Here is a 22,492-nt window from a genome sequence, read left to right as displayed (position 1 = left end):
GATCCTTAAATTGTAAATGGTAGGGCAGTGAAACAGGCGATTTTTCCATTTAAATAAATTGGAAAATCACCCGTTTTACTGACCCACCCTGTATTTTAATTTCTTGTTGTGTTCTAAAGAAAAATTGAGTTGCTAACATTTAAATTAAAATTAAAAAGTCAAATTTCGACCGTAAAGGAGTAAACTTTTTTAACATTTACCCACCCCATCCAAAGCACCAACTAGATGAAAATTGTGATTTATAGAGTTGCTACTCGAAGGAATTCGTCCAGTTTTAAAAAAGTTACAGTGTATACAGATTAACTATTGACTGTGTCTAGTTATAATATATATGTATTTTGTTTATTACTGGATATCTTTGATTCCAATTTACATTTCTTTAAAAATGCGTTCACACATTTAGATTCCACTAAGAGCATAATTAGCATAACAACCTAACCTCCACTTTTTCATTATTTCTATTTCTAGTGATGACTAAAGAAAAAAAAATTATGAGTCATTTTTATGAAACCACTTTATTTTTAGTTTATAAGTCTGACAACATAATTCATTGGAGGTAGCTTCAGCTTTAATTTTTAAATTTAATAAGTGTACATGTAATCATGGACTTGAAAAAAAAAACGATTTTTGATTATTGAACTTTATAGATTCCTAATGTTTTAATGCTGTTAATTTTTCATAAACTGATAATATTTTTATAAACAAAATTCAATTAACTGTAGATAAAAAAATGTCTTATAAATTATAAAATAAGTTGACATTTGTATGAAACATGAAAATATGAGTCATAGCTAATGTACACATAATATGTTCTTCTTCTACATCGTCTCAGCGTGGATAAGTAATTTTATTAGATTTTTGTAATATTACAATTAGTTTTAAGTGAAAAATTATATGATTTCGTGGGAGGGTGTAAAAATTTAAGTATCAAAAAATCTTGCATTTAAAGACTATTTGAACAACGCAACTTAATGTATTTTAACTTTATTGAATATTTATGATTTTTTTTTAGAAATTTACTATAATACACAGGTTTTTCTATTCGCATAGAGATCATAGCGATAACGTATCCTAAATTTTTGTTTATCATAGTATATTTTTAACAACAACAATTCGCATAAACAGCACCGTCGTGATCTAAATTTTTATTTTTTTGGCTATCAAAACGAATTTGCGACCGCATATTTTTGTGCTTGAATACACATTTGGAAACAATAATATGTTTTCAACGAGCTTTTTTTTTTTGTTGAAAAATCACATTTTTCGTAGTGTTACAAATTAATAAAAGAAGTTGCTCTCTTAAATTATGTTCGGTATTAATCTAACAAAATCTAGGCACAGTGTATTTTTATTTTCTGTGTCCTATATTTCCCTGTCTGCAATATTATAATTTGTGTTAAACAAAGGTCTAAAAAGAAACATACTACATTTATTTAATTTCTACATTTTTCGTATTTTCTTGTTTGAACATTTGAATTTTATTGCATGGCAATATACCATATTGTTACAGATATTGTAGCAAAGAATGATTTTGTATAACCACCAATATCAATACTTATAAAACATTCACCTACGTATGTCTTATATTCTAGATAATACATTTTTTTATCATTGTGTTCATATTTTCCGATCTCTGAATATAATATTTTAATTCATCTTCATTATTTAATTTGATTCAATTAAAAAAATAGTATCACTATAGGTACATGTTCTTTACAATCAAATAAAATGTATTAACTATAAATGTTTACATTGGAACAATTTGAACAATAATTATGTATCTTAACGTACAAAATAGTTATTCGTCATTGTTAATGTAACATAGTTCACACATTTGAATAAACAAACGACTAGCCAAAATTTGTTTAAGTAAAACAACTTATTTTCGATAAACGACAAACCATAATGTAATATCGTATGGTATTTGTAATTTTTGGGTCATAGAATAAAATAATAAAGCTATACAAAAATTGTGGAAAAAAACTTTATAAAATAAAAAAAAAAAACGTATTGATTCGTTATGTGTAAGAAAGAGATTTACTGATTATAAATAATATTAGCAATCAATGATTTCAACTAAAATTTAAATGCAAGTTTAAAAAATAAAATACTAATGATTAGAGATATAAGGGTTTTGCATGTTTATGTATATGAATTAGTATAGTGACTTTTAATTCAACTTCCCAAAATAGCGATATAATTATATTTAAATATTTTATTGTTGTAACTTGTAGTATTTGACAAGATTGCAGTAGTTAATACAAACACATAAAACTACTAACTATAAGTAACTATTGACTGTGTCTAGTTATAATATATATGTATTTTGTTTATTACTGGATATCTTTGATTCCAATTTACATTTCTTTAAAAATGCGTTCACACATTTAGATTCCACTAAGAGCATAATTCGCATAACAACCTAACCTCCACTGTTTTTCATTATTTCTATTTCTAGTGATGACTAATTAAAACAAAAAAATTATAAGTTATTTTTATGAAACCACTTTAATTTTAGTTTATAAGTCTGACAACATAATTCAATGGAGGGAGCTTCAGCTTCAATTTTTAAATTTAATAAGTGGACATGCAATCTCTTTTATGATAATTATCGGATAGGAACTTGAAAAAAATAAACGATCAATGATTAATGAATTTTATAGATTCCTAATGTTGTAATTATGTTAATGTGTCATTAACTGATAATGTTTTTATACACAAAATTCAGTTTACTGTAGGTAAAAAAATCATTTTTGGTAAAAAAAAACAAAAAATTCGCATAAACAGCACCGTCGTGACCTAAATTTTTATTTTTTTGGCTATCAAAACGAACATGCGACCTTATATGTTGTGCCTAAATACACATTTGGAAACGAAAATATGTTTCCAGCAATTATTTTTTTTTGTTGTTGAAAAAATACATTTTTCGCAATATTACAAACTAATACTATTAAGTTACATTCTTGGAAATCGTAAATTGTTTACAAATAAAAACTAAAACGCGGAGTCACTTTCTGAAGTGTCTACCGAACCGAATAATTGTTTGTAGGTTTTATAGTTTAATATCGTTTCTATGAAAAGGCTATTATTTGTGTGTATAAGTAATGAACGAAACCCTATAAGTAGGTACTAGCCAGACACCAGGCGTGGATCGAAGGAGACGCCTCACCAACCCCATCCCTAAGAAAACCAGTACAGTGGGGTCCGTGCATAGTGGGGACGGAGCATAGTTGGGACGGGGCATATTGGGGACGGGGAGGTCACAGGTTTACAGGAATTTTTAAATCTGAAAGTGATAAAATCACTTTCGAATAAACGCTTCGATGCAAATCGGTAGTTAGTATTTTTAAGCCAGTACAGTCCAAACCAAGCACAGTATAAACCAGCAAAGTTAGAAAGTTTTAAATGAAGGTTCTGTATTTACAAATGAGCATCAAAGCGTTAATTTGAAAGTCATTTTATCCGAGAGGACTAGTACAGTAGAGTATCTGCATAATGTAATCAAAGCAATGAGGAAACGGAGAGGTCACAGGTCTACAAGAATTATTATAAATAAAAGTGACAAAATTGAATAAAATCGCTTTCAAATAAACGCTTTGATGCTCATTTGTGAATACAGAACCTTCATTTAAAACTTTCTAACTTTCTAGCTCCGTCCCCACTATGCAGCGACCCCACTATACTGGTTTTTTTTTTTTGCAAAAACTTAGTGGACCAAATAACACATATACAATGTCTTGGTATATTTTGTTGGAATGGTCGACGATTCATGGTTCAATCATTTGTACTCCATAGTTTAAATTATAATCGCTTATTCTCAATAAAATTAATATTTATATATTATACACTTCCATTAAAGCAATCTCACACAAACTATTTATACTTCACAGATTATATTATTTCAAAGCTATATTATACTTCTGTTTTACTAGATTGACAATGTACAAAATAAAATGCAACTAAAAAAACCTTTTCATAGATCCTTAAAATGTAAAGGGTGGGATAGTGAAACGGGTTTTACCATTTAAATACATTAGAAAATCGCCGTTTTACTGCCTCATCCTGTATATTAATTTCTTGTTATTTTCTAAAGAAAAATCGATTTTCTTACATTTAAATTAAAATAAATCGTATACTGGTACTGTGATGGAGAAATCAATTAATTTTACCTACAAATATTAGTTATTAGGTAACGTGTATAGCCACTAGCGGTCGGCTGTTGCCTGTTATTTAACAATAACCTTTTATGGAGTTTTTAAAAATTGTGTTTTTTTAATAATATCATAGGAGCAGTATCATGATGTTAAATGTTCACGAGATTTGATCTAGCCATAAAATAAAGTATTTTCATTTATGACTTAATTATTGTTAAAATTTATCTTAATCTGTACATAGTAATAAAATAATGAAATATTTAATACAAAATTAGAGCTACAAGTTGATAAACTAAAAAATTAAAATTAGCACGAAGCAGATTATCTAATATTAGACAATTTCAACAATCAAGCGTTAATCTCTTTAAATGAATAACAGTATAACAATATGCAATACATAAGTTTTCCTTTAAAAAAATTGTGTAATAAAAAATACATTTTGAGGCGGTATACTGCATAAAAACCAACACTTAATCTGAATCCAAAAAACAACAGTCCTCTTCATAATTTGCAGGTAGTTGGACCTTATATACTCATAGTTGACCTTCGGTAAGGTTATATAACGCAGTCTATAATAACGAGATAACTACAGTGGTTTTGTCGTATCAGAATCATAAGGTGTCTTAATAAGTACACGGATAGGTTTTTTTCCCAATAAATCGAGTGTCTACTACAATCAGTTACACGATTTGGTCGCCTGTGATATCATGTAATAAACACAATATTATGATACCGATCATTGGGCCCTAACCTAATCTAACACGGATAGACGTTACCAACTTGTAGTTTTTAGTGTCTGTTCGTTTCTCACATCTGGTACACCGGGTTTTTAGTAAAAAAAAAAAAATAAATTTGTGTAAACTTTAAGTCAAAAGTGGTACTTGAGCACAAAACCTAATAGTATCATTCTGCATAGATATAAATAAAATTGTTATAATGGGTTGATCAATTTTTTTTTAAAGATTTTAGGTGTTTTTGTTAAAATATACGAAATCTGCGAAAACACAGTTTCCCGGCAATTAAAAAAAAACTGTGGTGCCGAATTTTTTTCCCGTTTAATATGTTAAGGGTACATATGAGTTCCAACTACTGGAAAATTTTCAACCCAAATGTTTTAAAATTACCGCTAAAAACCCGGAAAAACAAAATAAATTGTACCCCCCTAGGGGGGTGGGAAATGGGTATAGTTTAAGTTTGACACAACTGACGTGTGCGGGCATACCAAATAATTATTTCTTATACATTTCAACTCGATCCGACTCTTTTTCTCGAAATTATAGCCATTAAAAGTTCTAACTTTTGGTCTGGAAGGAATTGGTCTAGTATTAAAAAAGTTATAGTGTATACAGCGAAAAAAAAAGCCCACATCAGAGTAAAACCAATACCTTCTCGCTTTGCATCGAAGCTAAAAATTACAGGTGCTGTTTTTGTTGACCTTACGGCAGCATATGACACGGTCAATCATAATGTTCTACTACAAAAAATATATTATCACACAAAGGATTGGGATTTGGTCCAAATAGTCGCGTCTCTTCTACACAATCGTCGTTTTACGGTGACACTGAACAATAAATGGAGTAGGTGGAGGAAACAAAGAAATGGCCTACCACAGGGTAGTGTTCTGGCTCCGACATTATTTAATCTACATACCAATGACCAACCTATACCCGAAGACACAAGACACTTCCTATATGCGGATGATTTGGCAATTACAGCCCAGGATATATTATTTGAAAAAGTGCAAGATAAATTAACGAGAACCCTAGAATCCATGAACGTGTATTACACTAATAACCAGCTAAAACCAAATCCAAATAAGACACAAGTATGCTGTTTCCATTTAAGAAACAGAGATGCTAAGAAACGAATAGACATAAAATGGCTCGGCGATACACTACCCTATACTGACTACCCAGCCTATCTTGGAGTAACATTAGACAGGACACTAACGTTTAAGGAACATTGTATTAAAACGAAAATGAAAATACAGACCAGAAACAACCTACTGAAAAAACTGTCGGGTACTCAATGGGGAGCAAAACAGCTAGAAGATGATAGACACCCCACGTTTAAGTATGAAGCTATAAGAACAAGACTTAAATCCCGACAAAGCTTTATTAATTCGTCAATTGAACTCAAAGACCCCCCAGACCAGGCTAGACTACTAAGATGGAGAGCTGAAGCGGAATTAGATGACCCCATCCAACCTAACCAGCAACTACCACCTGGTACAGACCTACAGTGGAACCTATGGAAAACCATCAATAGATTGAGAACTGGAGTCGCAAGAACAAGATCAAACATGGTGAAGTGGGGTCTTAATAACAAGGAAGACGACAAGTGTGAATGCGGCGAACGACAAACAGATGAACACTTACTCATGTGTACCATGAATCCAACACAGTGTAACAAGGACGACTCAGTACAAGTAAACAAGAATGCCATAGACGTAGCTACACATTGGCTGCAATATAAGATTTGACAAAGTTACCGACCATTAATATTATTTATTATTTATTTACTTATTTGTTTATTGATTTATATATATGTTACCTATTTTATAACTAACTGTGATTATTGGCAATTTTAACTGGACACGAGAAGAAGAATTTGACCAACATTATATTTTTCAGAGGGTAACTTAATCCCCTAATTTTCAAATTAAATAATATATTTAACATTTTGATTCATTGTGTTCGAAATATATCAGGAATATATGAAATAAATAATAATAGACAATATTTTCATGCAACGAGAACCAAATTAGTTTACGGCTAACGCAATGTTTTATTAGGCTTAGGTGTTTTTTACATAAACTGCTGTTGTTTTCCAAATAACATTGCCATTGCATACTTTTATACTTCATACTTTTATGACCTAGTTTCTATATAGTTTGAATAACTTTTATTAAATAATGTATATTATAATATATTGAATATTTTTTTAACACGTTAATATCCAAATTTAGTAATTATAAATGTTTCAAAAAAGAAAAACTAAAAATTACAATTATTTTATGTCCTATATTTAATGAGTCATCCATTTTCACTATAAAACTAATATTTCAAAGATTTTTACTATTTATTTGTGTACTACCCTCCTACGCAGAAAAACAAAATAGCTGGTGCAACCTAAAATATATATAATGTAGTGACATGATTCATTTATTTTGACCTAACTAAGTGTTTTGTAGAAACAATTTTTTTTTTTTAGTTTTTGGAACTAGAAATTTATTAGGCAACTATAATAAGCGTATTTTAATTTAGCCAAACTTCTAAAAACTCAGTCCAACTAGATATGTATTTTGCCGTTATATTAACCATAGTTAGAGTGGGATCAATTTTGTATTTTTCAGAGGGTAACTTAATCCCTAACATTTCGAGTCATTGTGTTCGAAATAAATCAGGAATATTTGAAATAATGGACAATATTTTCATGCTACGATAACCAAAATTGTTGTTTGCTTACGAATTGTTTTATCAGCCATGGGTGTTTTTTATATAGATTTCTGTTGTTTTCCAAATAACATTGGCATTGTTGTCACACCTTAATAACTCGGTTTCCATAGAGTCTGAATAACATTTATTAAAAAATGTATATTTTATTTATTTGATTGTTCTTTTAACACACTATTATCCAAATTTAGTAATTGAAAATGCTTAAAAAAAATTAAAATTAAAAATCAGATTTATTATAGAAAAATGGGTCCTATATTTTATGAATCATCTGTGTTCACCATAAAACATACATTTGACGTATCTTTACAATTTGTTTGTATACCAACCTCTTACGCAGAATAAATTATTAGCTGGTTTAAATCTAAAATATATTTAAAGTAGAAACACGATTAATTTCTAGTTGGCTTAATAAATGATTAGTTAGAACCAATTGTATTTAGTTTTTTGAACTAGAAATATATTGAGCCCCTATAATAAGCGTATTTTAATTAAGACCAAATTTTTAAACACTCAGTCCAACTAAAATGTATTGTGCCGTTATGTTACCCAAAGTTTTATTTGGACCAACTTTGAATTTGTCAGAGGGTAATTTAATTACCTTAGTTTATAGGTTAAACAATACAATTAACTTTTTGCCTTATTGTGTTAGAAAAATATCAGGAATATTTGAAATATTGGACAATATTTTTATGCAACGATAACCAAAGTTGTTTACAGCTAACGAATTGTTTAATCAGCTTTGGGTGTTTTTCAGATACACTGCTGTTGTTTTCCAAAAAACATCGCTATTTGCGTCATACTTTAATAACTCGGTTTCCATATAGTTTAAATAATATTTGTTAAATAATGTATATTATATTTATTTGAAATTTTTTTTGACCTAAATATTCAAATTTAGCAATTATAAAAGTTGCAAATATAAGTTAGCTGGTGCAAATATAAAATATAGTTAATGTAGAAACACGATTAATTTCTAGTTGGCTTAACAAAACGATTTGTTAGAACCACTTTTATTTAACTTTTAAACCAGAAATATATTGAACCCCTACAATAAGCGTATTTAAATTAAGACCAAATTTGTAATAATTAGCCCAACTAGAAACGTTACCATAGTTTTAATTTGACCAACATTATATTTTTCAGAGGGTAATTTATTTTTATACCACCCTCCTATGCAAAATAATTTAACAGCTGGTGCAAATCTAAAATATATTTAATGTAGAGACACTATTATTTTCTAGTTATAGGCATAACTAAATGGTTTGTAAGAACCACATGTACTTAACTTTTTCACTAGAAATATATTGAGCCCCTATAATAAGCGTATTTTAATTTAGACCAAACTTCTAAAAACTCAGTCCAACTAAAATGTATTGTGCCGTTATATTAACCATAGTTAGAGTGGGACCACTTTTGTATTTTTCAGAGGGAGAACTTAATCCCTAACATTTCGATTCATTGTGTCCGAAATAAATCAGGAATATTTGAAATAATGGACAATATTTTCATGCTACGATAACCAAAATTGTTTACTGCTAACAAAATGTTTTATCAGGCTTAGGTGTTTTTAGATAAACTGCTGTTGTTTTCCAAATTACATTGATATTGCCTTCCTACTTTTATGACCTAGTTTCTATATAGTTTGAATAATTTGTTAAATAATGTATATTATATTTATTTGAATATTTTTTTGGCATAAATATCCGAATTAAGTAATTGTAAATGTTCAAAAAAAGGACAATCTAAAAATTAGAATTAATATATAATAATTGTAATATTATAATTACTATATTATAATTATATATAATGTTATTATATTATATATAATATATTATTATGTTGTTTTCCAAATAAAATTGCTGTTTGCGTCATACTTTAATAGCTCGGTTTTCATATAATTGGAATAACATTTGATAAATAATATATATTATATTTATTTAAATATTTTTTTGACATAAATATCCGAATTAAGTAATTATAAATTTTGAAAAAAAAGGGAATCTAAAAATTATAATTAATATAGAAAAAAATAGTGTTCTATATTTAATGAATCATCTGTATTCACCATAAAACAATAATATGATATTTCTTTACTATTTATTTGTATACCACCCTCCTGCGCAGAATAAATGATTAGCTGGTGCAAATGAAAATTACATTTAATGTAGAAACTCGATTAATTTCTAGTTGGCTTGATTAAATGATTTGTTAAAACCACTTTTACTTAGTTTTTTGAACTAGAAATATATTGAGCCTCCATAATTAGCTTATTTTTATTAAGACCAAAATTTTTAATAACTCAATCCAACTAGAAATGTAATGTGCCGTTATATTAACTATAGTTTTACTTTGACCAACTATGTATTTTTTAGATGGTAACTTAATCTCTTTAATATTTAAGTTCAATAATATATTTAACATTTCGATTCATTGTGTTCGAAATAATTCAGGAATATTTGAAATAATGGACAATATTTTCATGCTACGATAACCAAAATTGTTTACTGCTAACGAAATGTTTTATCAGCCTTGATTTTTGGATTAACTGCTGTTGTTTTCCAAATAAAATTGCTGTTTGCGTCATACTTTTATAACCTATTTCCTATATAGTTTAAATAACATTTGTTAAATAATGTATATTATATTATTTTGAATGTTTTTTGATACACATATTTCCAAATTTATCAATTGGAAATGTTTTTCGATAAGAAAACTTGAAAGCCTGGACAGTAGGGTCAAGGATTTGTGGGGACGGAGCATGGTGGGGTCTGGTCTTTGTGGGGACGCTCAGGTCACAGGTTTACAGGATATTTTTAAACGTGAAGTTGATAAAATCACTTTTGAAAAAATGCTTTGATGGTGATCAGAAGTTAGTATTTTTAAGCCAGTACAGCCCAAACCAAGCACAGTGTAAATCAGCAAATTTAGAAATGATTAAATTGAGGTGCTGTATTTACATATAATTGTCAATGTGGTAATTTAAAAGTGATTTTATCTGAGAGGACAAGTACAGTAGAGTATAAGCATAATAGAATTATAACATCGAGGGGACGGAGAGGTCAGAGGTCTGAAGGAATTGTTATAAATAAAAGTGATGAAAGTGAATAAAAAGAAGAGTGTAGTATTTTTTTAAATGGTAAATGGTAACGCATACATTTCATTACCTTTTTAAATTGAAAATAATGTACTAAACATTTTGACTGATCGATAACCATATTTGGATAACTATTTTTAAAGTTATTGATGTCTCAAATTTAGGGCAGGAGGAAAGGTGGAGTGTGGTATATTTTTTTTCTGCGTGCATTTCCCGGCCACACTTTCCCTCCCAGCCTAACTTAAAAACTCTATTATTATCAATTTAAAAAGTTAATAAAATATATACCATTTAAGTTTTTAAAGTTGCCATCAAAAAAATAAATTTGAAGAGGGCTAAAAACAAAAACAATCGTGAAAAATTAAGATTACATTGTATAAAAACATTATGAAACATTTTTTATTTCTTATTTAACTCTATAAAATATTGTGTGGTTCTTGATAAAAAAATCATTTATTATGGTGAATTATCTGTATTCACCATAAAATATATATATTTGACATATCTTTATTATTTATTTGTATATCACCCTCCCGTGCAGAATAATTTAGAGTAGGTGTGCAAATCTAAAATATATTTAATGTAGAGACTCAATCAATTTCTAGTTGGCTAAACATGTTTTGTTAGAACCACTTTATTTTTACTTTTTTGAACTAGACATATTTAGAAATATTTAAATTTAGGAATTGTAATTTCTGAAAAAAGAAAAACTAAAAATTAGAGTAATGATATAAAAAATAGTGTCCTATATTTAATGAATCAACTGTATTCACCATAAAACAATAATATGATAAGATTAATCTTTAATATTTATTTTTATACCACCCTCCTATGCAAAGTAATTTATTAGCTTGTGAAAATCTAAAATATATTTAATGTAGAGACACTATTAATTTCTAGTTGGTATAACTAAATGGTTTGTAAGGACCACATGTACTTAACTTTTTAACTAGAAATATATTGAGCCCTACCATAAGCGTATTTTAATTTAGACCAAACATTTAAAAACTCAGTCCAGCTAGAAATGTAAAATGCCGTTATATTAACCATAGTTTTAATTTGACCAACATTATATTTTTCAGAGGGTAACTTAATCCCCTAATTTTCAAATTAAATAATATATTAAACATTTTGTTGAAATATATCAGGAATATTTGAAATATTGGACAATATTTTCAAGCAACGATATCCAAAATTGTTTACTGCTAACGAAATGTTTTATCAGCCTTTGGTGTTTTTTTGATAAACAGCTGTTGTTTTCCAAATAACATTGCCGTTGTCGTCATACTTTAAGTTTCCATATAGTTTGAATAACATTTGATAAATAATATATATACAATTTATTTGAATACTTTTTTGACATAAATATCCGAATTAAGTAAATGTATATGTTGAAAGAAAAGGCAATCTAAAAATAAAAATTTGTTTAGTAAAAAAAAATGGGTCATAAATTTAATGAATCATCTGTATTCACCACAAAACATATACTTGATATTTCTTTACTATTTATTTTTGTACTACCCTCCTACGCAGAAAAATAAAATAGCTGGTGCAACCTAAAATATATATAATGTAGTGACATAATTAATTTATTTTGACCTAACTAAGTGTTTTTAGAAACAACTTTTTCTTCAGTTTTTGGAACTAGAAGTTTATTAGGCAACTTTTATAAGCATATTTTAATTTAGACTAAGCTTCTAAACACTCAGTCCAACTAGATGTGTATTTTGCCCTTAGAAAAACCATAGTTTAAGTTAGACTAACTTTGTATCTTTCAGAGCGTAACATAATCACCTTAATTTATTGGATAAATTATATGTTTGACGGTTTTATCTTGTGTGTTCGAAAAAAATCAAGAATATTAAAAATATTGAACAATAATTTCATACAACGATAACCAAATTTGTTTTTTGCTTATGATTTGTTTGACCAACATTATATTTTTCAGAGGATAACCTAATCCCCTAATTTTCAAATTAAATAATATGTTAAACATTTTGATTCATTGTGTTCGAAATATATCAGGAATATTTGAAATATTGGACAATATTTTTATGCAACGAGAACCAAATTAGTTTACGGCTAACGCAATGTTTTATTAGGCTTAGATGTTTTTTAGATAAACTGCTGTTGTTTTCCAAATAACATTGCCATTGCATACTTTTATGACCTAGTTTCTATATAGTTTGAATAACTTTTGTTAAATAATGTATATTATAATATATTGAATATTTTTTTAACACGTTAATATCCAAATTTAGTAATTATAAATGTTTCAAAAAAGAAAAACTAAAAATTACAATTATTTTATGTCCTATATTTAATAAGTCATCCATTTTCACTATAAAACTAATATTTGAAAGATTTTTACTATTTATTTGTATACTACCCTCCTACGCAGAAAAACAAAATAGCTGGTGCAACCTAAAATATATACAATGTAGTGACATGATTCATTTATATTGACCTAACTAAGTGTTTTGTAGAAACAATTTTTTTTTTTAGTTTTTGGAACTAGAAATTTATTAGGCAACTATAATAAGCGTATTTTAATTTAGCCAAACTTCTAAAAACTCAGTCCAACTAGATATGTATTTTGCCGTTATATTAACCATAGTTAGAGTGGGATCAATTTTGTATTTTTCAGAGGGTAACTTAATCCCTAACGTTTCGAGTCATTGTGTTCGAAATAAATCAGGAATATTTGAAATAATGGACAATATTTTCATACAACGATAACCAAATTTGTTTTTTGCTTATGATTTGTTTTATCAGCCTTAGGTGTTTTTTATATAGACTGCTGTTGTTTTCCAAATAACATTGCCATTGTCGTCACACCTTAATAACTCGGTTTCCAAATAGTTTGAATAACATTTGATAAAAAATGTATATTTTATTTATTTGAATGTTCTTTTAACACACTATTATCCAAGTTTAGTAATTGAAAATGCTTAAAAGAAAGAAAAATTAAAAATTAGATTTATTATAGAAATAATGGGTCCTATATTTTATGAATCATCTGTGTTCACCATAAAACATACATTTGACGTATCTTTACAATTTGTTTGTATACCAACCTCTTACGCAGAATAAATTATTAGCTGGTTTAAATCTAAAATATACTTAATGTAGAAACACGATTCATTTCTAGTTGGCTTAACTAAATGATTTGTTAGAACCACTTTTACTTAGTTTTTTGAACCAGAAATAAATTGAACCCCTACCATAAGCGTATTTAAATTTAGACCAAATTTTCAATAATGTAGTCCAACCAGAAATTATTGTACCGTTATATTAACCATAGTTTTATTTGGACCTACTTTCAAAGGGTAATTTTATTCACCATAGTTTAAAGGTTAAATAATATATTAAACTTTTTTCCTTATTGTGTTAGAAAAATATCAGGAATATTTGAAATATTGGACAATATTATATGCAAAGATAACCAAAGTTGTTTACAGCTAACGAAATATTTAATCAGCATTGGGTGTTTTTAGATAAACTGCTGTTTTTTCCAAATAACATTGCCATTTGCGTCAAATAATTATAGCTCAATTTCCATATAGTTTAAATAATATTTACTAAATAATGTATGTTATATTTATTTGACATAAATATCCGAATTAAGTAATTGTAAATGTTAAAAAAAAGGCAATATAAAAATCAGAATTAAAATAGAAAAAATAGTGTTCTTTATTTAATGAATCATCTGTAGTCGCCATAAAACATACATTTGACATATCTTTACTATTTATTTGTATACCACCCTCCTGTGCAGAATATATCATTAGTTGGTGCAAATATAAAATATAGTTAATGTAGAAACACGATTAATTTCTAATTGGCTTAACTAAATGATTTGTTAAAACCACTTTTTACTTAGTTTTTTTTAACTAGAAATATATTGAGCCCCTATAATAAGCGTATTTAAATTTAGACCAAAGTTTTAATAACTCAATTCAACTAGAAATGTATTGTGCTCTTTAAGTAACCATAGTTATAATTGGACCAACTTTGTATTTTTCAGAGGGTAAATTAATCCCCTTAATTAATTAAAGTTAAATAATAAATTTCACATTTCGATTCATTTTGTTGAAATATATCAGGAATATTTGAAATATTGGACAATATTTTCACGCAACGATTGTGTTAACCTAACCATAAGAGTATTTAAATTTAGACCAAATTTGAATATAATTGGAATAACATTTGATAAATAATATATATTATATTTATTTAAATATTTTTTTGACATAAATATCCGAATTAAGTAATTATAATTGTTGAAAAAAATTTAAAAATTATAGTTAATATCGAAAAAAAAGTGTTCTATATTTAATGAATCATCTGTATTCACCATAAAACAATAATATGATATATCTTTACTATTAATTTGTATACCACCCTCCTGCACAGAATAAATTATTAGCTGGTGCAAATATAAAGTATAATTTAAATAGAAACACGATCAATTTCTAGTTGGCTTAACTAAATGATTTTTAGAATCGATTGTACTTAGTTTTTTGAACTAGAAATATATTGTGCCCTTTTAGTCACTATAGTTGTAGTTTGACCAACTTTTTTCATAGGGTATTTTAATTATCTTAGTTTATAGGTTAAATAATATATAATATATTATGCGTATTTTAATTTAGACCAAATTTTTAAACACTCAGTCCAACTAAAATGTATTGTGCCGTTATATTAACCATAGTTAAAGTGGGACCAATTTTGTATTTTTCAGAGGGTAACTTAATCCCTAACATTTCGTTTCATTGTGTTTGAAAAATATCAGGAATATTTGAAATATTGGATAATATTTTTATGCAACGATAACCAAAGTTGTTTACAGCTAACGAATTGTTTAATCAGCCTTGGGTGTTTTTCAGATAAACTGCTGTTTTTTTCCAAAAAACATCGCTATTTGCGTCATACTTTAATAACTCGGTTTCCATATAGTTTGAATAATATTTGTTAAATAATGTATATCATATTTTTTTGACATAAACAGCTAAATTTAGTAATTGTAAATGTTTAAAAAAAAAAACTAACAATTAGAATTCTTTTAGTAAAAAAAAATGGATCCTAAATTTAATGAATCATCTGTAATCACCATTAAACATATATTTGACATATCTTTACTATTTATTTGTATACCAACCTCCTACGCAAAATATTATAATAGCTGGTGCTATTAAATGACACGATTATTTTTTTTTGACCTAACTAAATGCCTTGTTGGAACCAATATTTTTTTTAATGTTTTGAACTAGAAATGTATTGAGCCTCTAAAATAGGCGTATTTTGAATTAGACCAAATATTTAATAACTCAGTCCAACTAAAAATGAATTGTGCTCCTAGAAAAACCATAGTTCTAATAGGTTTTGAGTTTTTTCATGATAGGTATAATTACAGACCATTTTCTTTAACCCTGTTAATTCTTCAGTTACGCTTAGCCAATGTTTTTTTTATTGTACAATTACAAATATACTATATTATATACAATTGTATTATTTTGTAGTCAAAAATGTTTAAAATTTCAGTCATGATCATTAAACAAAATATATTAAATTAAAAAAATAAAAATAAGTGGAAATCAACAAATTATTTTTTTTTAGATTTGGCATAGGGGGATCTCGAACAATTTTAACTCTCTCACATATTATAACAATCTAGAAATTAACTACAGCTTTCGAAGTGCAATTTCTCCTTTTTTTTTTGGGGGGGGGAGGAGGGAATTTTCTTTAACAATAAAAAAATACATCATAAAAATCCAATACCTAATCAGCTTTGCGCCTTCTACTGCAATCGTCCAAATAAAGAACAGTGTAAACCTACAAAGTAAGAGAGTACTATATTGAGGTGCTGTATTTACAAATAAGCATCAAAGCGTTAATTTGAAAGTGATTTTATCTGAGAGGACAAGGACAGTAGAGTATAAGCATAATGGAATCAAAACATAGAGGGAGAGGACAGGAGGTCAGAGGTCTGCAGGAATTGTTGTTAATAAATTGAATAAAATGTGGAGTGTAGTATTTTTTTTATCTGCGCTCATTTCCCGACCACACATTCCCTCCAAACTTTAGTTTAAAACTCTTATAACTTTATAATTAGTTATCCGAAACTCTATGAGATATTGAGTGGTTCATGATAAAAAAATCACCCTGTATATGTCATACAAAAAATTATTATTTTGTAGTTTGCCTTCTGTTGATTTATTTCTTTTTCTACAATTTACAGATATATAGGTCTGTTTATTCAGTCTAATTTTAAGCTCTTGAGTCTAAAATGCAAAAAAATTCAATCCTTGTGGCGGGGAGGGGGTCGGGTTGCAGGACTATCGAAATTTGATTTGAGGCTATTTATGAATAGAGGCATGCCTAATAAATGTTCTAAAAAAATTGCGCTTTGATAAGACCGTTTTTCGCTAAGCTCTAGTGAGTTAAAGTCGAAAAACCGTCAAAGTACCAATCGCAAACTATTTCGGATGTATAGAGATTATACTCGAGTAAACCGTTCCAAAGGAAAAAATATGTGACCGCTCTTTAAGGTATTAGGTTTATTTTTCAAAGTTTTTCTCCAACAAAAGGTTACCGTCAAATGAGCCAACTTGGGGCATATGTGTAAAAAAATATACATTTAAATATAATATATTCGACCAATGCCCCAAATTACCCATAATGCCCTATGATGGCCCGTTTGACGGTAACAAAAGATTTTTAAGATAATTGTTTGTTTGTGTTAATGTCCCATTCTAGATATATTCTTTAGATGGGACACTATCGATAAACGTTGACAATATATGCATATATTTTGCACATGAGTAAACAGTATAATGTAGTATGTACGTAAAAAAATAACAGTAAGGAATTGCGTGTATTAAGTATGTCATACAACGCAAATAAAAATATTCAAAAGTATCTGTTGCTTAAAACAATTTGCACGGATCAACACCTACAGACATGGTACTGTTTGCATTCTTCAAGTAAATTTTCTTATATTAAGTACTGTGGTTGTTCGGAAAACCACTATTTGAATCACAGTCGTCAAGCAAGAATACAATATTCCCATAACATTATAAAATCGTCATAGGTCTCGTTTTCACAACGGCTTTTAACTGCTAAAACTAATAATTTAACATTCTGTATCCAAGTTTATCGTTTGAACACTTAAAATGTATTCGAAAATCATGATGCTATTTATTTGCATTGCATGGTACGTTTTGCAATGTCAAGGTTTTGATAGAAAACCTAATGAGAGTCAAAAAGTAAGCATAACGAGGACTTATTATTTATGATTAATAAAAAATGCTGAGATAGTTGCTTAACAATGTACAAAATGTAATGTATTGATCGAAAAGTCATTTTATGTTTTAACCCCCTCCATTTTTGCACCAGAGTTTTTAAAGAAATATTTTCCCTTATAACCAATTATTGATTACAATAACAAAACAAAATTTAACTATTATGAAATTTATGTTATAATGCTAAAAAAAATCGCAAGCCATATAATATGTTTGGTAGTTAGGCATTTTTATTTAATTAAAGAAGGATTAGTTTAATTAGCAAATTGTTATATACAAATAAATGACTAATTCTTATTCTTATAACGATAGGCATTAATACGAGTATGTACGTAAAAAAATAACAGTAAGGAATTGCGTGTATTAAGTATGTCATACAACGCAAATAAAAATATTCAAAAGTATCTGTTGCTTAAAACAAATTGCACGGATCAACACCTACAGACATGGTACTGTTTGCATTCTTCAAGTAAATTTTCTTATATTAAGTACTGTGGTTGTTCGGAAAACCACTATTTGAATCACAGTCATCAAGCAAGAATACAATATTCCCATAACATTATAAAATCGTCATATTCCGTATCCAAGTTTATCGTTTGAACACTTAAAATGTATTCGAAAATCATGATGCTATTTATTTGCATTGCATGGTACGTTTTGCAATGTCAATGTGCTGGTCAAGGCCCTAGTGAAAGTCAACTTGTAAGAATAACGAGTACTTATTATTTATTTTTAATACAAAATGCTGAGATAGTTGCTTAAAAATGTATAAAATGTAATGTATTGATTAGAAAAGTCACTTAATGTTTTAACCACCTACATTGCTGCACCGAAGAGTTTTTTAAGTAATATTTTCCCTTATAACCAATTATTGATAACAATAACAAAAAAATATACTTTAACTACTATACAATTTATGTTATAATGCTAAACAAATTCGCAAGCCATATAATATTACTGATAGTTAGGCATTTTTATTTAATTAAAGAAGGATTAGTTTAATTAGCAAATTGTTATATACAAATAAATGACTAATTCTTATTCTTATAACGATAGGCATTAATACGAGGGAAAGTCGTTAGTATGTTTCGCGCACTGAATTACTTGAGGCACGAAGACGCAAAAACTATAGCTGACCAAGTACAAGCGGAAACAGGGGCAATAGGATATTTCCTCAGCCGTAATGAATTTGAAACATTATGTGAAGGTAATAATTAATAGGATAATATTCAACAAATGTGTTAGTTAGAAAGTATTATATTGAGGTGCAGTATTTACAAATAAGCATCAAAGCGTTAATTTGTAAGTGATTTTATGACTTTTATTAATGATAATTCCTGTAGATTTGTGACCTCTCTGTCCCCTCTATGCTTTGATTCCATTATACCACGACCTACTGTACTAGTCCTTTTGGATTAAATCAATTTCAAATAAACGCTTTGACGCTAATTTGTAAACACTGCACTTCACTTTAATTTGTTTTTACCTTAATGGCTTATAATGTGATCAGTTTGGACTATACTGGTTTGAAAATACTAATCACTGATTTGCATCGAAGCGTTTATGCGAAAGTGATTTTATTACATTCAGCTGTAATAATTCCTGTAAACTTGTGACTTCCCCGTCCCCATTAAGCCCCGACCCCACTGTACTTTTGTTAAATTTAGTTGGAATGGTCGGTGATTTATGTTTCATCCGTTTGTACTCCATAATTTAAATTATAATCGCTTATACTCAATAAAAATAATATTTATGTATTATATACTTCTTCCATTAGAACAATCTCACACTAACTCTACATACTTTTTAAGTTATATTTTTCATATCTCTATTATTCTTCTATTTTACTAGATTGACAATAAACATAACAAAACGCATCTAAAAAACCTTTACATAGATCCTTAATTTGTATACTTATTTCTTGTATTTTTCTAAAGAATAATTGAGTCTCCAGCATTGAAAGTAAAAGTAAATCTTATACTATATTGGAGAAAACAATAAAATATTATCTTTACATAATATATTACTTATTAGCAAGAAAGAATTAAAGTCAGGTGCAGTGTTTATAATTTAGTATCAAAGCGTTTATTTAAAAGCGATTTTATCCTAAAGGACTAGTACAAACTATAAGACTCATATGGTACCAACTAGTACTCCTAGTACCCAGTACCAACTAGATAAAATTTGTGATTTATAGAGTTGCTATAATGATTAAAAATAAAAATATTGTAACACAATATTACAATTAATCTGATTTTTTAAGAATATATTTAAAATTTTGTTTTTTCAGATCGTCAGTATTCGAAAATAGATTGTATCTGGATCGTTAGATTTATTGTAGGTGACGATAGGGAGAAGGTAAATAAAAAACTAAAATTACTATAATACCGTTTAAAGGTTGGTTAGGTGGTTTTTCGGGGGGATGTTTAAAGTATTTAAACTTTCAATTATTCTATGTAAAATTGGTTATGAATATTCTGAGGTTTTTGCTGTTATTTGCAAAATGTGAATTATTGTTTTAGAAAATGAATCTTATGTTTGTAACATGTACATTAAAATGTTTTAATTGTAAATTTTAATACACATTTTAATGCCTGTTTTTGTTCTGATAAAAAATAGGAATATGCAGAAACATTATTTCTAAGAAATGGACATACGAATGGTATAAACTTTAATCAATTAAGTTTTATCACTCATGAAATAAGAGGAAGAGTGCATAAGGAGACATCCCTTGATAGAAAGAGCCAATTGAAATTGGATTTGACAGGTAATATACAATAGAAAATTATTTAATACATATGTTGAGAAAAATGTTCAAAAACTATTGTAATGGCATTTTAATAATAAAGTCTATCATTAATTGCACAACTATAAATTATATAATTTTTTATAAAAATGAAATGTATTATGTAATTTTACATTATTATTTTTCAATTACGAAAATATCAGATAATAATCTTTCGCAAGTGGAAAACATATTTTTTCTTAATATATTTGCTGTTGAATTGGTCTGCTTCGTTTGTTTAAAAAATGTATAATACTTTGTGTTTTTAGCATACACATATCCTATTGGGACAATAGATGATGCCATTCGTACCATTACTAGAACTTTTAGTTTTGCAGTTTTATAATAATACATGTATGTACTATGTAATACTAAATGTCACTTACAAAATTGTATTCTTGATTGGAAAATAAACCATTTTGCTCTTATATTTCGTCAGTATTTATTTTATCTAAATATATGAAAATGAATACCTGTCTGTCTGTCCATTATGCATTAGTACACCATTCATCCGATCGACATGAAACTTTGGGAAGTTGTTGAATACACTCCCGCGAAGATAACTGGCATAGTACTTTTCGAAAATTTCACCTCTAAGAAAATTTCACCTCAAACGTAATCAAATGTAAATTAATTGAATGTTTGTAATTATAATAACCCAAAATAAACTCTTGGTTTGTAACCATGGGAACCACGGTACTCGAGCAAATGGTAGATAACATATACAAATGATAAATAACATATTAGACCGCAATATTATATTAGAATACTAGTGCGTTAATCAAGAGTAAGTATTCACTAGAAAAAAACTTGAGCAATTTATGGTTATATATATCATATAAAAATATATTCTTGTTTGTCTGTCCTTTAATACATTAGTACACCGTTCGTCCGGTAAATGGTAGGTGATGATTAAAGGAACAGGCCGATTATATGTACCAAAATTCCGGGCAAGCTTTTAACGGTTGGAACGTGATCTGGGACCGGCACTGGGACCCTTGAGTAAGAGGAGGAAATAATAACCAAAAAAAAAAATGTCACAAAAACGCTGTCACGCTGTTATCTGATAAGAGATAAGATATTAGAAATGAAGGGTGGGGGAATGGGAATTATTTTACTGAGCCCTGGCAGACTAAATCTCGGGAAACGCCGGGTCCGGACAGCTTGTATATCATAAAATAATATTTAAAACCCTTAATCATTAAACAATTATATTATACTCTCCACGTATACGACGTACTTCGGCAACAATGTTGTCATCTTCTGCGCCAAAGACAGACCGAGTCTAATATTTTAAGAGAATTTACTATTTTTACACAATCATTACCCTTTAAAACTAACTGGATATTATTTAGGATATAACATCATTTCCATTAAAAAAAAATATATAAAGTCTAAAATAAATTAAAATAATCCGTTAGTCAAATAAATCCGTTTTTTAGAAGTGGTGTAAACTATTTCAATAATTTACTTTTTGGAGTGGAGTGTTGTATTGCTGTAATTTGTTGTAAACGCGTTGTTTTGAATGATATGAATCAATTACAAATATGAAAGTGATTTTATCCGAGAGGACTAGTACTGTAGAGTATAGACATAGTGGATTCAAGTCAGGTCTTAAGGAATTCATATAAAAAAAGCGATAAAATCACTTTAAAAAACATTTGATGCTTATTTGTAAATACAGCACCTCAAATTAA

The 22,492-nt window shown here is 28.0% G+C and overlaps 1 protein-coding gene across 3 annotated transcripts in view; it reads left to right on the top strand.

Moving 5' to 3' along the window:
• Positions 1 to 21,223, top strand: part of LOC126839951 (uncharacterized) — a 58,737-nt gene extending 37,514 nt beyond the window's left edge. The window contains exons 2-6 of one of the 3 annotated variants that reach the window (XM_050575427.1): positions 17,800 to 17,974; positions 19,067 to 19,217; positions 20,301 to 20,368; positions 20,630 to 20,777; positions 21,065 to 21,223. In XM_050575427.1, coding sequence (XP_050431384.1) covers positions 17,882 to 17,974; positions 19,067 to 19,217; positions 20,301 to 20,368; positions 20,630 to 20,777; positions 21,065 to 21,141 — 537 coding nt within the window. In that variant the 5' untranslated portion in view covers positions 17,800 to 17,881 and the 3' untranslated portion in view covers positions 21,142 to 21,223. Of the gene's footprint in view, positions 1 to 17,700; positions 17,975 to 19,066; positions 19,218 to 20,300; positions 20,369 to 20,629; positions 20,778 to 21,064 lie in introns of those variants that run through there. The other 2 variants (XM_050575424.1, XM_050575423.1) reach the window with 2 other exon arrangements.
• The last annotated feature ends 1,269 nt before the right edge of the window (positions 21,224 to 22,492 follow it).

The sequence above is a fragment of the Adelges cooleyi genome, unplaced genomic scaffold (assembly GCF_023614345.1).
Source record: "Adelges cooleyi isolate 19-005CV unplaced genomic scaffold, UGA_ACOO_1.1 ACOO_flye_CR_arks_rails_tigmint_CR_PRNA_31, whole genome shotgun sequence".
Lineage (NCBI taxonomy): Eukaryota > Metazoa > Arthropoda > Insecta > Hemiptera > Adelgidae > Adelges > Adelges cooleyi.
The sequence above is the reverse complement of the archived record's forward strand: the minus strand, read 5'-3'. Positions and strand labels throughout refer to the sequence as shown.